Genomic DNA, 22,372 nt, shown 5'->3' on the forward strand with positions numbered 1-22,372 from the left:
ATTTGTCATTTTATGTCTAGCTTATTTCACTTAGCATAATGTCTTCAAGATTCAGCCATGTTGTGGCATGTATCAGAAATTAATTCCTTTTCAAGGCTGAATAATACTCCCTTGTACAGATGAAATTAACACATGTCTTTTATCCATCATCAATTGATGGACATTTGGGTTGTTTCTACCTCTCAGCCGTAGCAAATAATGCTGCTGTGAACATGGGTATAACTGCTGGTTTCCTGCACATAATTTTTATTACTATATTGAAGATGTATATGAATATTTTCATTTTCTTTTTTAATCTGTCAGATTCTAATTTTTAAATTGAAGTATAAATGATTTACAACATCATGTAGATTCAGGTATACAACAGTGTGATTCAATATTTTCGTACATTAAGAAATGATCTCTACAGTAAGTCCAGTTACCATCTGTCACCATCCAAAGTTACTAGTGTTGTTTTCTATACTTCCTGTGCCATACACTGGGCTTCTCTGATAGCTCAGTTGGTAAAGAATCTGCCTGCAATGCAGGAGACCCCGGTTCAATTCCTGGGTTGGGAAGATCTGCTGGAGAGGGAATAGGCTACCCACTCCAGTATTCTTGGGCTTCCCTGTGGCTCAGCTGGTAAAGAATTTGCCTGCAATGCGGGAGACCTGGGTTCAATTTCCGGGTTGGGAAGATCCCCTGGAGAAGGGAGGGGCTGCCCACTGCATTATTCTGGCCTGGAGAATTCCATGGACTGTTTAGTCCATGGCGTCACAAAGAGTCAGATACAACTGAGTTTCACTTTCACTTACGCCATACATTTGTTGCTGTTCAGTCACTAAGTCATGTCCAACTCTGCAACCCCATGGACTGTAGCTGACCAGGATCCTCTGTCCATGGGGTTCTCCAGGCAAGAAAACTGGAGTGGCTTGCCGTTTCCTTCTCCAAAGGCTTTTTCTGGACCAGGGATTGAACCTGAATCTCCTGCATTGGCAGGCAGATTCTTTACCACTGAGCCACCAGGGAAACCCTATATTAATGCTATACCATAATTAAAAAAAAATAAAATTTCCTGTGTAGTCAAATACCCTTTTAACTTACTTCTGATTTTACATATATATATATATATTTTTTAAACAAATGTAACCCCTTTAAATCTTTGTATATTGAATCATAGATACCTCATTATCTCCAAGTTTTTCCCCATGGCATTACAGCTTAAGTTTGGTGGGTACAGGATCTCTTTCCTGGCACTTTGTGCCATACACTACAGCCCCTAAATGTTTCATTTTTTTCACAATGCTTTTTACATGTGACATTGAAACACCAACAGGCACACAAGAAAGTCATGCTGTTACCTGTGTAGAGCTGGTAGCGAGTGTTTTCCAGGCCAAGGAGGTAGTTGATCATGGTGGATTTGCCAACGCTCCATGGTCCCAGGAACAAGACCATTGGCTTGGACGTGATCTCCCCATCTGTGGGCAGCAGGGACAAGACATGGACATGAACTCAAAGCTCCTCACTGTGGAGGGACAGGGTTCTTCACGTTGTGCCCCAGACAGTTGATCAGGAGCTGTGGGTTTCTACCCTGGACCTCAGAGCATGGTATGGTCTGGAGCACGCCTTGTTCTGTGTTAGTGTGATGACCCAGTTAGCGCCCACGAGGAGATAGCATTTGGACTGTGGCACACCAGCATTTGGACCATGCACAGACCCACAGCACACCAGCCCCCGAGAGGGAGGGATCCACTGAGGTCAACAAACAGTGACCCAGAGCTCACACTGGGGGAGACCTCCAGGCTCAGATCTGGGAGCACACCATTCATAAGAGGGGCAGGAGAGAGCCGCCACCGAGGAGAGGCTAAAATGCTGCTACCTGGATTGGTTACAGAAAAACAGTCATGGAAGAGGTTTATACACCCTGGGATGGTCTGGACCAGGCACTGCCGGCCCCCTGCCTCCCTCTGCTTAGCTGCACCTCCCAACACCCCTCCTCAGGCTCAGCCTAAGCCGGTCCACAGGGCCAGTCTCAAATGTCAGCCTCCAAAGTCCAAGACACGTTTGCCAGTGTCCACCAAGCACTGACTCGGCAATTCTCGGGTTCTTGTCTCATGTTGGGAAGAACACCCTGCCTGGGCCTCTCCAGTGCAGGTCCCTGAGAAGAAAACACAGAATTTTCCAGTGCTTTCAAAACCCAGGGATGGGGAGGGGACAGTGAGAGGCTTTCCGCGTGGGAGATTCACAATCTCCTGTTGCAGACTTCCAGCCCTTAGGGCACATAGAGTCGGCCATGCACAGCTTTTTTTTTTTTTTTTTTTTTGTCCCTGCAGCAAGGCATGTGGGATCTTAGTTTCCAGATCAGGGCTCAAACCCACACCTGCTGCATTGGAATCATGGAGTCTTAACCACTGGACCACCAGGCAAGTCCCCAGCCCTGCACAGCTTAGTACCTAAAGTTGTCCAGACATCTTAGCCCTGCTGAGCCTGGCAGGCAAGGCCTCAACACAGGAGGCACTGTGGTGGGTTGTTTTTTTTTTTCCTTTTTTCTCTCTCTTTCAGTTATTTTTAAAATTTTTAATTGATTTCATTTATTGATTCAAAAATCAGAAGTATAAAAAGGTATACAGAGAAAAGTCTCCCCTCCATGTCCTCAAGCTGCTTAGGCTATGCATCCTTTCCAATATTTGAATGCGTGTGTGAGACCACGTCTGGGATTCCCATCTCTTTAAGAATTTCCCAAAGTTCGTTGTGAGATCAAACCAGTCAATCCTAAAGGAAATCAATGATGAATATTCACTGGAAGAACTGATGTTGAAGCTGAAGGTCCCTCCAGTACTCTGGCCACCTGAGGCAAAGAGCCGACTCATTGGAAAAGGGCCTGATGCTGGGAAAGACTGAGGGCAGGAGGAGACGGGATGGGTGAGGATAAGATGGTTGGGTGGCATCACCAACTCAATGGACATGAGTTTGAGCAAACTCTGGGAGATGGTGAAGGACAAGGAAGCCTGGCGTGCAGCAGTCCATGGAGTCAAAAAGAGTCAGACATGATTTAATGACTGAACAACCCCTGGCTGGGGAGCAGGAAGGAACAGGAGGGTGGGGGTGGGGTGGCAGCAATCCCCAGTCACAGCCACAGAGATCCTACAAGGAGCCTCTTCTTCCCTGGACCAGGCCCCACTAAGGGTAACCTGGCCTTCCAGCTCCCCTGCGAGACCACCTTTCCAGTTTTCCCAGCTGCTGTTTCCGCTCCCTGCAGCAGGGGGCGGCACTGGCACACGCAGGAGGCTACAGGTGTGGCACCCAGGAGGGAGGTCACAGGAGGATGACCCTGGGCTCGGAGGAGCCCAGACACTGGCAAGAGAAGAGAGGAGAGGAGGGGCGCCTGGACAGAGAGATCAGGCCCCGGGGACGCCCTCTCTGCTGAGTGCCATGCCCACGGGCCACCTGCCTGGCGTGCACATTCTGAGAAGCCTGCAAGGGAATGGTGAAACAAGGAGGAGACAAGAAGCTACCGCTCCTAATTCCAGCCATGTGGCCTGGGCAGCCCAGCATCTCTCTGAGCCTCTGGTCCGCCTTCTGTAAAGCAGAAATGAGGGAGGCCCTACAATACCCATTCCCTGCACAGCCATCAGAACAACACAGGAGACATGCAGAAACAGCCAACTAACACAGGAAGGGACGTGCAATTTCACTCCCCGTTCAAACGCAAATTAGATTCCCGCCTCAGGCTGGGTCGTATTGGGAGACTGAGATTGGCATATACACTGTTGAAGTGCGCGTGTGTGCATGTATGCACAGTTCCTCAGTCCTGTCCAACTCTGTGACCCCATGGACTAGCCCACCAGGCTCCTCTGTCCATGGGATTCTCCAGGCAAGAGTACTGGAATGGGCTACCATTTTCTCCTCCAGGGAATCTTTCTGACCCAGGAATCAAACCCATGTCTCCTGCATCCCCTACATAGGCAGGCGGATTCTTTACCACTGTGCCACCTGGGAAGCCTGTGAACTATTTTAAAATAGATAACTAATGAGAACCTACTGCATAGTATAGAGACCTCTACTCAGTGCTCTGTGGTGACCTAAATGGGAAAGCAATCCAAAAAAGAGGGAATCTATGTATACATAGAGCTGATTCACTTTGCCGTACAATAGAAACTAACACAGCATTGTAAAGCAACTATACTCCAATAAAACATTTTAAATTGAATTTTTAAAAAAGAAAGGTGACCAAAGGTGAAGGAGGAATTTTTCTGCTGCCCCTTTAAGAAACAACAACTAGAACAATAATAGCAATTAGATGTCATTGTCAACAGGTTTCCAAGACAAGCCACACTTTAAAACGGCCTTGCTGTGAGGCAACAAGAACTTTTTCCTGTTGCTGTGGTACACAGAGGACAACCTAAGGCAACTGGGCGACAACTATCAAAATGCTGAATTCCAGCATTTTTTAAAAAAAAACATATCCTACAAATGAACTTGTGTGAAATATGGAACAACTATAGTAGTGTCTGTAACACTAAAAAGGGAACGAGGCAAACGCCCAGTGGTTCATCAACAGGGTACGCTATCTAAGGTGGTGGATTCACAAAGACCAGAAAGAGCAATTGTGTGCTGTGATCCCATCTTTGTCAAACAAAAGGAGGACACCCTTGAGCATGGAAGCAGAGTGCTGTCTGGAAGCCCTGATGAGAAACCTTAGCCACGTGCGTCTCTGAGGGTGGAGTCAGAGAGCCTGGAAATCAAGACAGGGATTTTTTTTTTTTCAACTTGCACAGAAATTTTTTTGGTTGCCAGTTTATCTTATTTTTTAAAAATTATTTTGAAAATCAATTTTTAAAAGAATCCAAACCCATGGGAAGTGGACAGGAGACAGAAGACGCGATCTGTAAGTGAATGAAGAGCCCCGTGGGGGCTGGAGCACAGCAGTCAGGGAAGTTGGCATCTTTTGGAAACCCAAACTGCACTCATGGATCTCACAGAGGAAACGTAAATCCCTGTGTAGATCAAGGGGCACACCTGCAGCGAAAGGCTGGCCCTGGTCACTGAGGTCTCCGCCCCTCCCCGCCTCGAGGGCTCAGGGGAGAGATGTGGCCGGTACCTGTGATCTCGTGCTGCCGAAGCTCGTTGTATTTGTAAGACTGCTCCAGGGGCTTGATGGACGAGTGGTAGATCTTTCGAAGCCGCTGCAGCACCACTGGGGGCAGAGAAGGGTGAAGGGTTAAGGGTCAGGCAGGGGCTTAGCAGCTGTGGCACTGTCTAGAAGGCATTCCCCCTACACACACCCCTGAAAGTCACCACAGCATTTTTGTTTTTTAACTTAGCCCTCTGGTCCTTCCCCTCAACAGTTCACAGCACCACCTCGGCCTGCAGCTACCTCGAGGTGCTGGAAACTCCAGCTCCTTCTCTCTGCCCCCTACCGCTACCTGCCTTAGGATCAGAGGCAAGCAGGCATGGCCACCCCAGCCCTGCACCCTCCACTGCATCCCTGGTGCCCCTGGGAGGATTCAGACATCCCAAGTGTCTTCTTGGGAAGAATGTGGCTCCAGGGAGAAGCGGCTCCCGGGGTGAAGTGCAGAGAGGGACAAACTCGGAGCACGAGGGTCAGGCTCTCCAGCTGCCGGTCAGTGGCCCATCTCCTGCTGTTGCCAGAGCAGACCCCAGCCTCACCCTGAGCTCTCACTGGCTTATCGATTAGGAGACAGAAAGCCCTGCCGACAGCCTTGGGTTATTATGAGGGTGAAATGGAATACCAAACACGAAAGGGCTTTATAAACTGTAAAAATTGAAGCCAGTGTGATGAACAACCTTCCCCCGGCCACGACTCGGATGCTGTCAAAATGACCCTGATGCTGGGAAAGAGTGAGGGCAGGAGGAGAAGGGGGTGACAGAGGGTGATATGGTTGGATGGCATCGCCGACTCAATCAACACGAGCTTGAGCAAACTCCAGAAGTCAGTGAGGGACAGGGGACCCTGGCATGCTGCAGTCCATGGGGTCCCCAAGAGTGGGACATGACTGAGCAATTGAACAACAACAGTCCCCAGGTCGCAGCTCTGCCATGTACTTCCCCAATCAGCCCCTCTGTTCGGATTGCCTTTCCTCCTCCCCGCCAACCCAGAGCCCTCCAGCTCACAAAGCCTCCTCCATGAAGAGAAAGTGCTCCTCTCCCTTCAACTCCAGGGCTCTCCTCCTCCCCTGGCGTGTCTGCCAGCGTCAGCTACAGACTCAGAGGCTCTGCCTGGCCACTGGTCCTGGGGTTCTCCCAGCCCCACCCGGCCCCACCCAGCTCCTGCCTCTGGTTACCAGAGAAGTCATCAGCTGGCTTGTCCTCATTCAGCATCAGAGTTTTCTCGATGTGGGAGCGATCCCTCAGCGGGGCTTCCTCACTCACATCTTCCGCCTCTTCTGGGGAAAGACGCAGAAATCGGGGGTTAGGGTAGAGCGAGGAGCCATTGGCTCTGGGGTCCCTCCAGTCAGGCAAGCTGGGGAGTGGGCAGAGTGGGGCAGGATCACAAGCAAGTGCTGACTGGAGCCGGTCCAGGTTCAACTGCACGGAGTTCTGTCTCTAGGAGGGACTTTGAAAATCCAAACTCAACATCTGTGAAGCTCCACGATCCATTCTAGGTGTTCAGCAAATGTTGACTGAGCACCTACTATACACGCGCCAAGCATGGAGCATTGCACTGTGAATGCTGTGGTGCCCCAAACCGACCCAGCTCTGCCCACGTGGAGTTTTCCACAGTCTGCAGGGAGAGGGGGAGAAGTAACCTGAAAAGCAATACAATTACAGGCATCGATGTGGCTTTGGGAGGAAAGAGTCCAAAAGCTGGGAGGGCCTAAGACGTGTGCCTATGACATCTTAGGGAAAGTTGGAAAATTTCCTGAGGGGTGCCTGTGAGCTGAGATCCAGGACAGGAGAAGGAGTAGTTTATAGGAGACTGCCTTTCAGTTTCTAGGTGGACCACTGGCTTGGTCAAGTGAGCATTTCATCAGGAAGAGCCGCTACAGGCAGTCTTGGGGAGCGGAGGGGGAGGGGGAGTAGGGAGAGGGGGGAGGGAGTGGGGGTACACTGTTGCTTCTGACCCAGCCAGAGGTGCCCGTGACCACCTGAGGCTCCCAGGGAGGGGTGCTCACATTCCCAGGCCTCTTAACATCACAGCCATTTTTTTTTTTAATCCTGGGCTAATTGCACAAAGAATTTTAGGTGATGGAAGGAGGATGGACCTGGCCTGTGGGAACAAGGGGAGACCAGTTCCAGGAGGGATGGGCGCAGAGAATAATCAATGTGTCTTGACAGGGTGATCCTTTCTGCCATCAGACCCAGATCTGGGAGCTAAGGGGAAGGGTCCCCCATTGCAAATACCCTACCAGTGTGGAAATGAAGTTCTTGCAAGGAAACCTGCATTGGAAACTGAAGACTGACTCCAGTGCCTCCATCCTACAAGCCAATTCCGGGTCCAGGTCAGCGTACTCAGTGGATGAGGCCAGTGCTGGACACGCCTCTAATGCTGCCCAATAGCTTAGGTCCTGCCCACTTCCATCCCCTCACCCTGTCCCCTAGCCCGGAGAGTGGCTGCTGCAGCCACTCATCTGCCGGACAGACATCTGCTGGACGTTAGTGTCTCAGCCAGCCCAGTGTTTAAGGATCCTGACACGACCTAGTCTTCAAGTGGAGGTCCCAGGAGCTAGCCGACCAACGTGGTCCCCCAATGCCCCTCACACTCACCAGCCCGCCTTCGGCCTCAAATCCTGCCCGTGTCCCTTGTCCTTGGGGTTTAAGCACTGGTCTGTGTTAAAGGAGGGACTCTAACGGATAAGTTTCTGATGGCCTAACTCAGATGTAACCAGGTTCCTCTGGGCCCTCCAAGGTGCAGGCTCTCAGTGAATCTCTCTGAAGTGGGGATAAGTGATTAAGGAACAGCCTGGAGGCACCCAGAGGGCCGGGAACCCCCATGGGGCCTATGCCCCACGACCCCCGCGGTTGGCTAGAGGCTCTCCCGCCCGCCCTGCGGGTCCCTGTCTGCCTCTATATACAAAACCTCCGGGAGGACTGCAGCCGCCAAAATGCCCGAAGCAGCCCCCACCGTCGAGGTGCCGGGCGGGGGGAGGTGGGCAGCCTCGGGACGCCCCCCTACCCTGTGGCCCCTCCTCCTTGGGCTCCTGCGCGTCGGCACCCTCGGGCGATTCCTCCAGGGACTCCTCCTCCCCGGGGCTCGCGTTTCCCGCTGCCGCGTGGGCTCCTTCCCCAGCTTCTTTCTCGGCTTCCTCCTCCTCCGAGGCGCCCCCGGCTTCTTCCGAACTAGCCCCGTCGCCGCTGTCCTCTTCGTCGCCACTCTCCTCTTCGGATTCTTCACCCCCCTCTTCTTCAGAGGAGGCCTCGTTCGGGTGCTCCCGGGAGCCCCCCTCCTCTTCGCGAGCGGCAGCGTCTTCCGCGGCCGCGGCCGAGATGGAGCTGGGTTCCGCCTGGTCCTCCGTCCTCTGCGCGGCTTCTGCGTCCACATCCGCGGCTCCATCAGTCACTTCTGGCTCCAGACCGGGCCCTGGGCTGCCCTCCCCTCCTGTCTCGACCTCCTGGCTGGGAGAGTCCTCTGAGTTCTCAGGCTCTGGGGACCCCGCCGCTGCTTCCCCTAGCGCCTCCGCGGCTTCCTCGGGGACCTCGCCGCTCCCAGCCGGTCCCTCCGCCTCCTGTCCTGGGCCCTCTCCGGAGCTGAGCTCCCGCGCCCCTTCCTCCTCCCCGGGCTCCCCCTCCCTTCCTGGGGGAAGGGCGCTCGCTGCTCCCGGCGGGCCCGCATCTTCCGCCCCGGGCCCCGCAGGTTCCCCGGGGGCAGCAGACTCGGAGGCCGAGGCGTTGGAGAGGCTGGCTTCGGGATCGGGATCGGGATCGGAGCTCAGGCCGTCGGCCGCTGTCTTCTCCGAGCTCCCATCCTCCCCGCCTTCTGGGGGGTGAAGGAGCGGGCGCGTCTCTCCAGGGGCCGCCTCTGCCCGAAGCGCCCTTTCTTTCTCCTCTAGACTTGCGTCTCCGGCAGAGAAATGATTCTCCAACAAATTGCCAACATCTTCCGTGCCACCCGAAGCGGAAACTTGCAGTTCTAGATGATCAGAACACGAGGGGTCAGTGTCAAGGGGTTGGCACGCGCTTTGCTTCTCACAACTCTAAAAACTCAGCCTGTCTCCCAGAGGCAGAGCGGTGCGGACCTGCGGGGACGGTGGGGCTCCTCCCTCCCTCGTCTTCGGAACCGCCCCGAGTGGCCGGCAGAGCGGGCGTGCCCCCTCCTGACCCGAGCCTGGGCTCTGAGCGAGCAGCTGACCCGCCCCAGCCCCGCCCCGGCATCCCGGGGGGATGGAAGCTGGGCGCCGCCCTTCCAGTCCTTCCTCAACCGTGCGGGCGGGCACGTGCAGCCTGGCTCGCCCGGCAGATCTTTCCAAGACAGGGCCGATGGGAACTGCCACCCCTGGTCAGTTCCTAGAGTCATTAAGCAGCGTGCTTTTTATACTGCTATCGGCAAAGGAGTGAAAACAGGTGCCTGCGGGCCAGGTCCTCTTGGGTTACGGGGCACAGCACTCGGGGGATTACTTATGGCTCCCAACCTTATTAAGTCACACATCCAACTCTGTCCTCTTAAGGGCAAGCATCTTCTGGCCTCTCTACCTTAGATTAGAGGGGACGTGTGGCAGGAGGAGATACCCATGGGGGCAGGCCTGGGCTTCTCGATGGCCTTCACCAACCCCTTCCGAGGGGATCCCCTTCTAAGGGCCGAGGGCTTTAAGGGGAGAGCCAGGGGCACTAGGAGGGCAAAGCAGAGGGCAGGTAGGGTCCCAGAATGTGCCAGGAGCCTCTGTCAAGGGATGAGTGTGATGCATTTGGACAGTGGGGTCAGAACAGAGGGTGGGGTCTAGTACTTCCGAGCCCTCCCACCCAGGTGGGGACGTGTTTAAGGAGGAGCCCTGCAGAGCCGGACATTGCAGGCACATGGGGATGAGGGCAAAGTGGGGGCCCTGCCTCAGGGTCGCTGAGATGCTCCTGGGTCTCCCTCGTTTCACAGGACTCTTTCTGAGGAAGGAGCATCCTGCCTCAGTGCCAGCTCAGCTCTGCCTCCCACAAAGAAAAGCCACTTCTTGGGAGTACCCACCCCCTTGTTCCCTGAAAGTTGGGGAAGCCTCTTAAGGGCCAGGCACAAATAGTTTCTCATTAATCCCCACAGACACAATCTGCTATCAAATTCAGAAGGATGGGAAGTTTGAAGGAGCCCATATGTTGATGTAATACTCCCTCCACTCACGTTTGTGACCCCTTTCACCTCCGTTATTACTATCAACCAGATTTCAGAGCTGAAGGTCTAGAGAGAGTGTTTGATTTGCCCAAAACACCAGGTGGCTAGTGGGCAAGTGGAACCTAGAACTGCCCACTCCTTGTCCAGGCCTTCCATGCCATGCTATGTTGAGGGGAGCACATGGGAGTCCCTTCTGACTGGTACCTCTGCCCTCCCTGGATGCACCCGCTCTGGCTCCTGGATTGTAGGCTGAGAACCTGCCTGACCCACCCCCCACCCCAACCCCACAAAGTGCTGTGAAGAGGTCCATGGGGAGATTTGGGTACATTCAGAATTCCTGGTCCCTTAGTTGGGGAGCTAATGCATTAAAATTTTCTTTCATTACCACCTGAATACCTGTAAGTCCTCATTCTTCTGCCTGAATCTCTATCTGCCCTGCCCCCAACCTCTGGGGAAATAAAAATCTATGGCAGGAATTTGGTTTAACCCAAGAGATTGACATGGAGAAGGCAATGGCAACCCATTCCAATACTCTTGCCTGGAGGATCCCAGAGGACAGAGGACAGAGGAGCCTGGTGGGCTTCAGTCCATGGGGTCACAAAGGGTCCGACACGACTGAGTGACTTCACTCTCACTTTTCACTTTCATGCATTGGAGAAGGAAATGGCAACCCACTCCAGTGTTCTTGCCTGGAGAATCCCAGGGATGGGGGAGCCTGGTGGGCTGCCGTCTATGGGGTTGCAGAGAGTCGGACACGACTGAAGCGACTTAGCATCAAGAGATAGACAGGCCTTTGAGCAGCAAGATAGATATATAGATATCATATGAGATACATTTGGACAATTATTCAGGGTGCCAGGCAGTGCTTGAGCACTGGATGTATAAAACATGAACTTGATCTTACTCTATTTGCTTGCTTCTGTGAAACAAGTCTTACTCACCCCTATTTTACAGATGAGAGGACTGGAATCAGAGGCACTGAATGTCTTGCCCCCAACATCACACAGCTAGCAACTGGCTGAGGCCATTTAACTTCGGAACTGCAAAGGAGATTCTCTGATCCTGCAGCGGGGGGTTCTCCCCCGCCCCCTACCCCACCCCGCACCCCTCCCAACACTCCTCAGCCTGGTCCAGGCACCTGCAGCATCAGCAGGTGGGAGAATCAGTAGAGATGCCAACTCTCAGGCCCCAGCCCAGAACCACTGACTCAGGATTACTAGTCAACCTGAGCCTATAAAACTGCCTCTAAACCCGTGGTTCTCGCCACTGTCTGTATGTGGAAACACCTGGTTCTTGATCCCACTCCTCTCCCCCTCCTTGAAGGTTCTCATTGAATTAATTAGTCCAGGGTGTAGCCCCAGCATCAGGACTGTAACCCCCTCCAAAAAATTAGCGGGGGTGATTCTACTCAGGGGCTTCCCTCATAACTCAGTTGGTAAAGAATCTGCCTGCAATGCAGGAGACGCTGGTTCAATTCCTGGGTCGGGAAGATTGGCTGGAGAATGGATAGGCTACCCACTCCAGTATTCTTGGGCTTCCCTTGTGGCTCAGCTGGTAAAGAATCTGCCTGCAATGTGGGAGACCTGAGTTTGATCCCTGGGTTGGAAAGATCCTCTGCAGAAGGGAAATGCTACCCAGCCAAATAACCCTGACCCCAAGGCTTCTGCTCCTGGCCTCTCTCCACTCATGTGCCCACTGGAGGCTTCCAAATTAGATGGGTCACCAGGGCTTAGCAAATGACCTTGGAATAGCAGTGATCGGGGCTTCTCCTCTGGGGAGTCCACCCTCTTTCAACAGGCCCTGTCACCCTCTGCTGTTAATGCTGTTGATGCTGGTGGTGATGATAATGAAGATGGTGATGATGGCGATGTTGCTAGTAATGGTGATGCTGGTGGTGATGATGATAATGGTGATGGGGATGGTCATGATGGTGGTGGTACTGAGGATGATAATGGTGACTGTTGTCATTCAGTTGCTAAGTCGTGCCTGACTCTTTGTGACCCCATGGACTGCAGCATGCCAGGCTTCCCTGTCCTTCACTGTCTTCCTGAGTTTGCTCAAATTCATGTCCATCGAGTCGGTGATGGCATCCATCCATCTCCTCCTCTGTCATCCCCTTCTCCTCCTGCCCTCAGTCTTCCCCAGCATCAGGGTCTTTTCCATTGAGTCTGCTCTTCTCATCAAGTGGCCAAAGTAATGGTGACAGTGATAGTGATGGTGATGTGATAGTGTTGATGGTGGTGATGATACCAGGCTGAAGGGACTCTGGGTCTGACTACCTGCAGCACTTCTGCTATTCTCAGAACATCCTCTGGCCCAGTGGAGGTGGGAGGGCTGTGTCATCTGAAGGGAGATAAGGAGCCCAGACTCTCGGGATACACGTGACCTTTGCACTGCTGTGTATTTCCACACCTGGGCCCTAGACAGGAACTCAGGTGTGTGCATGTGTGTTTACTTATTTACATCCATACTCTTCCCTGGTTTTTATGACTTAGGGCCAAGCTTCGCCTGCCCTTCCAGTGACAAAGAGCGAGGGTGATGACTTCATCCCCATGATCTTCCTTCCCAGGCTAAAAATAACTTCTCTGAGAGAAAGTCTCTCAATGAAACAAGCTGTGCCATTGGGTCTCTAGAGCTCAAAGCCCAGGAAGCAGCTGTGCCATTGGGTCCAATCTCTCCTCCTGGAAGCAGCTCAGAGGCTTAAAGAGCCTCTGGTTAAACTTAGTTCAATTCTGTGACATCAAACCACCCACCCTGACTTCCTCAAATTCTTGTGGAAGCCCCCCAGTGGCCCCGGAGGAGCGGTGGGGGGCGCAGAGGACCCAGGACACCCCGGCCGGGTTGAGAGCCTGGTAAGATGGGTCTCAGGCTCTCCCAGAACATGCAGTACCACACTGTATGTGCTGCTGCCAAGGTAGCCACCCAGGCCCCAGGCAAGCCTGGGTGCTAACGTCAGCGTATGCAAATAGCAAGCCCCTGGCTCAACCCTGGAGATCAAGGAAGGCCCCTGAGCCCGACAGGTGCCCCGGGGCAGGGCACAGCATAAACTGGCTCCGTTTTCTCTCCTGACACCCTCTTTGTCATCAGCCTTTCTCTGCAGGAGTCAGCTGCTCAGCTGCTCCCCTGCCCATAGCCTCAGTGGGGGCCCCAGGCTCAGTTCCTCTCTCCACTGCCAAACACCAGATTTTTTTTCCAGCTCCTAACTGTTCCCAAATGCTTTCACAGGGACTCAGATTACTGTGGAATTGCCCAGGGCCTTGGTGAGTCCATTACAGAGGAGGAAGCTCTGGCCGGGGAGGTTTAGAGACTTGCTCAAGGTGAGGGGTAGGGTTGGGACAGAGCCCAAGGTCATGGCCCTCAGTCTAGAGTTCTTTCTGATCCCACAGACCATGTCCCATGGGGTGCTAGGGTTCCATGGAAGGGTTTAGGGGGTGAGGGGAGATGAAGGAGCTAGGGTTCAGCCACCCCCTTGGTACTTCCTGCCCAGCCAGCTCTCCTTGGGTCTGTCTGCCCTACTGCCTAAGGAGGGTGTGACAACCACTATTCTGCCTCCGCTGCCTTTTTCCTGAGAATTCCTCCTCTTGCTCATTTCCTCTAACAGCCCAAGAAGCCTCCCCAACAGCATCTTTTCACTTTGCTGATCAACATGCGCCCAGCAGGGAGCTAGAGGCCATCTGACCTTCACGCTGAATTTCAGGCTTCCCCTCAAATAGCTCTGTGTTCTTCTTCACCCCCCAGTGGTCCTCTGAAGCAGGGAAAGCAAGGATTATTAACTGATTATTCACTTCTCTGGAAAGGAGGAAGCAGACACAGGAAAGTCCAGCGTGGGCTTGACAGGCCATCCAGGGATGGGCTAGCATTCTCACCAAGAAACAACACCCGAGATCTCTTGCCTGTGGCAAGTGGCACCCAAGCCCTGCAGGGCTTTCCTGACAAAGATGCCCCGTGTCCAGGGTTGGGTCAGTGTGAATCCGGGTGTTTCACAAGGTGATTCTAACGAACACCTGCATGTGAGAAGCTCTGCTCCGGGCCACCCCCAAGTGTCAGACAATCTGTCCTGAGGTTGGGACTGGACCTCAGGAGAAAAGAGATCATCACAGGTAAGATATACCATTACTCATACACCAGAATGCACATGTGGTAAAAAAAAAAAAAAAAAAGTCCCCGGGGGCACAATTCCTTTCCACTTCTACCTCCAGACACGTCTGCCCCCGGGAGCCAAGAATACTGGTCAGGGTGCCCAGGGAGTCCCCTGTCTTTCACTAGGCTTTCCTCTGCCCAGACACTTGGGTGTCTCACCGGCGGTGCCTCAGGTACAGCAGAGAGCACTTCGGAGTTCACGTTCACGACGGCAGGCTGACACTTCTGCGTCCCTGCACGCTCCTGGACTGAGCAGATGGCAGCGGCCCCTCTGGCATCACATTTTTTCTCGACCTTATTTTACGGAGTAAATATTCGCCACTCAAGGCCCCTTGTTCCTTCGCTTCACAAATGAGACTTCAGATGGTTTACAGATGCTGATACTGGAAAGGAACTTAGGAGGGAAGTGCCTACTTCCCCCCGGGGACCCTAAAGCCCTCTCCCTCGCCATTCGGTGGACACCCTCCTCAAGGGGCCCCGGCAGGCAGCCGTTCTCAGAAGGTTCTTTGGCTTCCTGGCCAAGCTCCTAAAGTCAAGGCTAATCCCACCAGGACAGCTTGTCCCAGGCTGGACTCTAGCCCCAAAATGATTCACCCAGGGCATGGGGCAGGATGACAAGGGCAGCGGCCAGTGGGAACCATGGGATAGGGGGTCAGAGGGGACCTCCGCACAGACCAACTGGTTTGATTTCACTGGTCAGGATCCTAGAACTCTGATAAATGATTATCCCAAGACCACAGGACTAGTTAGGCTAGTCAGCAGCGGGCTGGTTCTGGGACCCATCTCTGTACCAACTCCAAGTCTCATGCGCTGTTCCTGTGCCTGGTTGCTCTCCACCAACCTCGGAATGAGAGGGGGTGAGTCAACCTCAGAAGGACAGCAACTTCTCAGCCTGCCCTCTTCTTCCTTGCTTTGAAAACCATGCTCAAGACTTTAACACAATTGTTCTTAACCCATAAAGTCCGGAGACTGACAGAATAACTCCATCCCCATTCCCCACCCCTAATTCCCAGGAATTCTCAGTTCAGGAGGTACACTGGGAAATTTGCCCAGGATTCCACAGCTGTGGTGTATACACTGATGCCCAGAGGATTCATGGATAAGGGTAAGCACTCACTTTCAAAAGGCAAGTACCTTTGGAAGAAGTAGGACATTAAGCCTTAAGCCCTGGGGGAGTGACTGGACACTCCATGGAGCACACGGCTTTCCCTGCCTCAAGGGAGCACAGATCCTCGAAGGAATCGTTGGCAATGCTTCCTCCGTTCAGAGGGGCCTAGCTGGGTGGGGGGGAAAGGCAGGGAGTAGGGACACAGGCTGCATTCTGAGATGGGCTGAGGTAGGCAGGTAGCCTCCCCCACCTCCACCTCCCCACCCAAAGAAACAACCTTCCTGGGAGCGTGAGGACCACCTCTGGGAGGACTGATGGTCTAACTCTGGGGCACCGGACAAGGGGCGACCCGCTGGGGGCTAGAGGAGAGTGGCTCCCGGAGGCCCCTGTCAGATGGACGCCTTGGGTTCAGCTCAGAGCCGTCGTCGTGGGCTTGGCAGGTTGAGGAGCAAGGGCACAGACCCACCTCCTCCCCAGGCCGGGGAAGTAGGGGGAAGTCAGCTTGGTTCTTGAGCTAAGGAACTTGATCTGACACCTTCCTGGGCCATGCCCTCATCTCAGGGCTTTCCTTTGTCACGAGACCCAGAGCCAGACTGATCCTTCTGGACTCAGTCAGAAGCCAGGAGAGCTGGGCTCTGCTCCTTGACATCTTCCTCACCGCCCATGCGGTTAGTATATAGGCTGCCCCTCACTGACTTGCACCCAGCTCCTTCCCCCCATAAAATGCAGCAGGGAACGATACCTGCTCTGCCAACCTCTTCGGAGTATTTTAAACATCAGGTGATGTTTAAAACACTCTACGGGGAATTCTTCAGCAGCCCAGTGGTTAGGACTTGGCACTTTCACTGCCGTGGGCCCAGGTTCAGGGAATTAAAAGCCCGAAAGTTGGTACAGAACCAAAAAAAAAAAAAAGCATTCTACAAATGTCAAGTATAATAATAATAATTTCCTAGACGAGCAAAGATGCCAGGTTGAATCCCAAGTTCACTGGATAGGGCAAAACAGAACTGGCTTCAGATGAGAGCCACCCTGGCTCACTTGCACCCTACTCCTCTCAACCTCGTTTCTAAGTGGTCCATCCATGGGCCAGGTGAGGTCTTTCTGCCCCGGGTCCTTCTCCCCCTTTTCCAGCCGGAAGCAGCTCAGAGAGGAGCTGTGGGTGTCCCTGCTCTCTGCGGTTCCCGCTGGCCTGGGACAGGAACAAGGCTGAGCTACTGGCACGCCTGTGCCTGGACTTTATCCTGCCGAGCCCCAGGCTAACTCCTGCGGTCACTGACTCCCACTTCCACGCAGCCCCGACTCACTCAGAAACTTCCACGACCATGCACAGCTCCCCCTCTGTCCTCTGCCTCCCAGGCCCCTCCTGTCACTCCGAGGTGGCCCTGCATTTCACCCCAACGCAAAGGTGCGTGAGGGGTCACATCAGCATGAGGACAGGTGAAGGCCTTTCCCCGCTCTGGGAAATGGCAGCACAGTGGGAGACAGGCCACTTGGGGGGCCCAAGCAGCCTCGACACCACCCCTCTGACCAGTGAGCACAGGGAGCATCAAGCCCTTCAGGAGCAACTCGGGCCTCGAGACACAGCTCTGGCTGCACCTGAGCTGATTGAGGGCGGCTCCAGCTCCCGCTCAGCGGCACTTGGCAGCTCGGGGCAGGTGCCTCGTACACTGCTCTGCCCGGCCCAACCACGGCCAGCCGGCCCTTGGCCTGGGCGCCGCCAGCAGCCCCGCCCCCTCAGCAGCCCCAGGCCCACTCCCGCCTGCTCGGGAGTGAGGCATCATCCTTAGCAGATCCCACCCTCAGGGGCCCCCCAGCCCTAGGTCCACTCAGAGGAGACTGCAGAGGAAGGTCAAGCCAATAGGAGAAGCTGGGGCAGCAGCAACACAGGGGATACTCCACCCTGTGGACCCTTCCAGCAGAGCCGCTGCCCACAGCCATGATGCCAGATCCTCTGCCTTCTCTCCCAAAGGGCTTCCCCAAATTCGAGACTGGCCGGTTCTACCTCTGAATCTTTAGGTTCATGGCCCCCGAGCTCGTCTCGTTGTTCAGCCTTAGGGTGGTTTTCCTATTACAGCCTTGTTGAACTAAAAGGAAACTTAGGAATTCTCTAACCCAGCTTTCTCATTTCACAGATGAGGAGACTGAAGCCCAGAGACCGAAAAGAACCTGCCCGTATGTTGCCAAGCCCCTTGGGGCAAAGCCAGATGTAAAGGGATGGCTCCTAGGCTTCTAGCTCTGGCCTTTCAGGGAGGCTCCAAATGGTAATGGTGTCCCTGTCAACCTGATATTTCCAACCCCTTACACCCAAGAATCACCCCATCCCTGGGGCCCGGTGTTCCTGGGATCACCCATCCATTCCCCTATAAAGTGCAGCCTCCCAGAAAGGGCCAGGGGAGGGCGCTGATATCAGGCTGGGCCCCTGAGCACAAATCTGGACACATACTTGGAGAAGACCTGGGGTCACAGAGGAAGGGCAGAAGACCACCTCCCACCCGCTGCTCCTTGAACTGCACCAACCCCCAAAGCCTCCAGAGCATTGATCAACTGGTAATGGATGGTTATCAGAGCAGGCAACCATCTGTTACCCTCAGTCATAGCTCCAGAGCTTGGACTCCATAGACAAAGATGTCTGGAACACCCAGGCTGCTCTCTGGTGGAACGGTCTGGAAATCCACATCTCCTCTGGAAGTAGACTCGTTTCCCGTTTGTAGCCTCGGACACGTGGGCCACACTTTCCCAGGAAGCCAGGGTCTGGCTCCCTCTCAGGACCTCCCCACTCCGGGGAGGAATCATGAAGGCAGTTAAACCTGAGAGCAGCTTCCTTCTCATGTGAACCCAGTGTCACCGAGGACCCAGGTACTCCTCGTCTCTTCAAACACTAAAACTCCAGACGGGGCTCTGATCGTGCAGGAACGTCTTCTTCCTCTGGTACCTGGTGGCCATGCAGAGGGCCAGGGCCAGTCACCGATTCCTTAGTTCTCGGGTCTCCCCTGGGGAGGGGAAGGTTAAGGCCAAGGGCAGGACAGAGGGCGGGGCAAGAGCGAGTGGACATTCCGCACACACTGTCCCCAGGGTGACCCTTCCTGGTCATTGCTGCCAGCCAGACTCCACCAGACTGCACTTGAGGCTCCAGCAGGCCACCTGCCCAGGGGGCCGCCCACCCCCGCCGGACAAGACTCCCAAGTCCCTGCACAAAACCTGAACCTGGTCTTGTATTCCTTTCCTGAAGCTACTGTAACAAAGTCCTGCAACCTGGTGGCTTAAAGGAACAGAAACGTATCCCCTCATGGTTCTGGGGCCAGAAGTCCAATATCAAGGGGCCCTGTTTCCCCAAGGTTCTAGGAGTGGTGCCTTCCTGCCCTCCAGCTTGGACGGCTCTCAACAGCCCTTGGCTCATCAATGGGCATCTCCAGTCTCGCCCACCTTGCCCTGTGTCAATCATGGCCTGTTCCCCCTGCCTCCATTCTTTGTCTCTCCTCCTCTTCCTCTCAGGACACCAGTCACACGAGCTTACTACATCTGCAACAAGCCTATTTCCAAAAGTGGCCGCCCTCTGAGATGCTGAGGTTAGGATTTCGGCATATCTTTTTGGGAGACACGACCTAACCTGTGATGGGTCTGCTGACAGCCAGGCTACCGCGCACCCAGAACACTTTCTGCTTCCCACAGATCTGGCTGCAGGATTTCGGGTCAGCCTCCCCAACACCAGTCGGTTCCTCTCTCCCCGCTCCCCAGTGTTGCCTGGCTAATTCCAGCTCCCGTTTCAGACCTCAGCTTCGAGGCCGAACCCCTGGGACACATCCCTAGACTTGGTACTGAGGGGCTTCTGCTCTGTGTCCCCACAGCGCCTGTCAGCCAATGTGACAGCCTTTTTTTTTTTTTTTGACTACACCAGGTGTTAACTGCAGCATAAGGGATCTTTTGTTGCAGCATGTGAATCCTTAGTGGTGGCTTGCGGAATCTAGTTCCCTGACCAGGGATCAAACCAACACACCCTGCATAGCAAGAGTGAAGTCTCGACAACGGGACTAGCAGTGAAGTCCAGAGTCTGCTTTTTTAACGAGCACCCAGGTGATTCTCACACATGCTAGAATCTGAGAACCACTGTCCTTGGGCCTTGACCTTGGCAGTCAACCTATACCCATCTTCCCAGGAACCTACTGGGTGCAAAGTGTGGACCAGGCCTGCCCCTTGTTCTGCTCCCAGCCAACAGCCCTTCTAAAATGACGCTGATGGTTGCCCATTTCTGTGAATACACTAAAAACTATTGAATTGTGCACTTAATTGGGCAAATTGTATTACACGTGAATTATTATATCTCAAGAAAGCTGTTTAAAAAATAAAGCATCTACAATTCTTTTCTTTATCCAAAACTTTAGTTGAACCTGTGGTCTACCTTCAAAATCTCTCAATCTAACTGTTTCCCTCCCACCAGCCCTGACCCCCCTGCCCCACCCACCCAGCAGCACTGCCAGCCCAGGACCCAGGCAGGCAGGCACTGTCATCTCTCACCTGGATTATGGAACAGCCCCTCCCTGAGCCCCATGCCCTCCTCTGCACACACCCTCCGAGCCCTGTTCCCCATCACCCATTTCTGTCTCTTTGTTTTGCTCTTCTGGGAGTGCCAGGCCCCCCCTTGCCTCCCTATGCTGTGTTTTCAGCTGGGGAACGCTCCCCTCACTGCCTGGCTATCTCCCATCCTCCCCTGAGTCCTGGCTCCTTGTCACCTTCTCCGTGAGGTCTCCCTGGCCACCCTGCTGAGGCTGCCTCCCAACCCTCGGTCCCCTCTTTCCATCCTAGTCTCTCTTTCTCCACTGTACCTATAAATGTCTAAGAGACTAGATAACTTGCTTATCTGACTGCCTGTCTATCAGAGATTGTATATCCTGGCATCTAGAACAGCCACTGGATGGATGGATGGATGGACAGACAGATGAATGGATGGATGCATGCATGCATGGATGGGTGGATGGGAGGAGAGGATAGGTGAATGGTGACAAAATGTAAGGCCTTTCCACAAATCAGAAAGTTCAAAGTTCCAGAAGAGAGGAATTCAGAACCAGGATTCAGAACCAGAGAAGCACCCATGGGCGGAGGCACTTAACTGGCCTATTATTTTGTGATCAAAGGGTCCTAGGAGTGGCTGCCAATGTGGATTCCTGAATATAAAGATCCTCTCCTCAAAGACAGAGCAGGTAATTGGAGGGAGTGGCAGGCAGGGAGAGAGAAATTTCGTCCTGGTAGCGGAGTCTCAGCACCAGACAGGGATGTGGACCCCAGGAGCTCATTGCAAATGAGCTACCCCTGGGGTAGGGGTAGGGCATTTGGGTATAAACTGGATTCACTGGTGAGCATTTCTGGAAAGGGGAGGGGACCCTGGAGACTTGCCCCCCACCTCTTCATCCCTCCAGACCCAGGACAAACCACAGAGCTACAGCCACCAGCTTCCAGAGCTGGCTGACACCCCAGTCTCTGGGTTGGGGACCCCTAACTCCACCCTGAGGAGCCCCAGATACATTGCAGCTGGGGGCTCTTTCCGGCGAGGGGAGCATAGGAGGCTGAGAAGTGACCCCCTCACAGATGGCAGTGGAGGGTCACCCAGACGTTCCTTCTGCATGTGATGTCTGCTGAGTATTAGGAGGGCCCCCCATCCTGCTCCTCTCTGGCCACTCCCCCGCAGGAGACAGTGCAGAGCTGGGTGCAGGCACTCCCGGGGGAGTTTGCTGGTTCTCAGTTCTCGCTGCCTCTCTCCATCACACGACGGGCCACCAGGAACCAGACCCCTGCCCTCCAGATGTGCCAATTCCAACTCACTCTGTACCTGGGCACACGTGACCGACCACAGGGAGCTGGAAAATCTTCCCCACGATCCTCCCCAGGACCACCACTAGGCGAGACACTAAAATTCCTAAAATTCCCTATCCCCGGCCAGCTGTCCATCCATTCATTCGACACACTCACCCTGGGAGTGTTCGCAGAGCTCCATATTAGCCTTTGGGGACAACTGTGTGGGCCGTGGGGCCGGAGAGGGGACCAAGGAAACAGGTGTGACAACCTGGGAGACAGACGAGAACTGCTCAGAGCCAGCAACGAGGGAACGTCTGGTGGTCCAGTGGGTAAGACTCTGTGCTCCCAATGCAAGAGGGCCTGGGTTCAATCCCTGGTCAGGAAACAAGAAGATCCTGAATGATGCAATTAAGAGTTCCCATGCCCCAATCAAAGATCCTGAGTGCTGCAGTGAAGACTGAAGACCCTGTGTGACCCAGTAAGACCTGGTGCAGCTACTAATAAATAAATAAATATCAAAAAGACAGAGTGTTCCATCTAGAATCTCAGGATATGACATTATTTGGAAATAAGGTCTATGAAGAGGTGATTAATCAAGATAAGTTCATATGGGATTAGAGTGGACCCTGAGTCCAAGACTTCTGTCCTTATAAGACGGGGAGGAGACACACAAAGAAGAGATCATGTGAGGACACAGGCAGAGATCAGAGAGACGCACCCAGTAGCCAAGGAAGGCCTAGGCCTGCTGGACCCGCCAGAAGCTGGAAGAGGCAGGAAGGAATCTCACCTGGAGCCTCTGGGGGAGCGCGTCCTGCCCACCCCTCGACTTTGGACTTCCAGCCTGCTGACTGGGAGAAAATGAATTTCTGTTTTTTGATGTACACTACTATGTGTGGAGGGGCTTCTCCGGTAGCAGCAGTAAAGGATCCACCTGCAATGCAGGAGACGCAGGAGACGTGGGTTCGATCCCTGGGCCGGGAAGATCCCCTAGAGGAGGGCATGGCAACCCATTCCAGTATTCTTGCCTGGAGAATCTCATGGACAGAGGAGCCTGGCGGGCTACAGTCCATAGGGTCACAAAGAGT

The 22,372-nt window shown here is 53.9% G+C and overlaps 1 protein-coding gene across 2 annotated transcripts in view; it reads right to left on the reverse strand.

The window, feature by feature from the left end:
• SRL (sarcalumenin) overlaps positions 1-22,372 on the reverse strand; it is a 36,991-nt gene that overhangs the window by 5,197 nt on the left and 9,422 nt on the right. The window contains exons 2-5 of one of the 2 annotated variants that reach the window (XM_061401029.1): positions 8,117-9,070; positions 6,285-6,386; positions 5,081-5,176; positions 1,341-1,457 (exon numbers count right to left, since the gene is read on the reverse strand). In XM_061401029.1, the coding sequence (XP_061257013.1) occupies positions 1,341-1,457; positions 5,081-5,176; positions 6,285-6,386; positions 8,117-9,070 (1,269 nt within the window). The remainder of the gene's footprint in view (positions 1-1,340; positions 1,458-5,080; positions 5,177-6,284; positions 6,387-8,116; positions 9,071-22,372) is intronic. The other variant, XM_061401030.1, reaches the window with a different exon arrangement.

Source organism: Bos javanicus, chromosome 25, assembly GCF_032452875.1.
Source record: "Bos javanicus breed banteng chromosome 25, ARS-OSU_banteng_1.0, whole genome shotgun sequence".
NCBI lineage: Eukaryota > Metazoa > Chordata > Mammalia > Artiodactyla > Bovidae > Bos > Bos javanicus.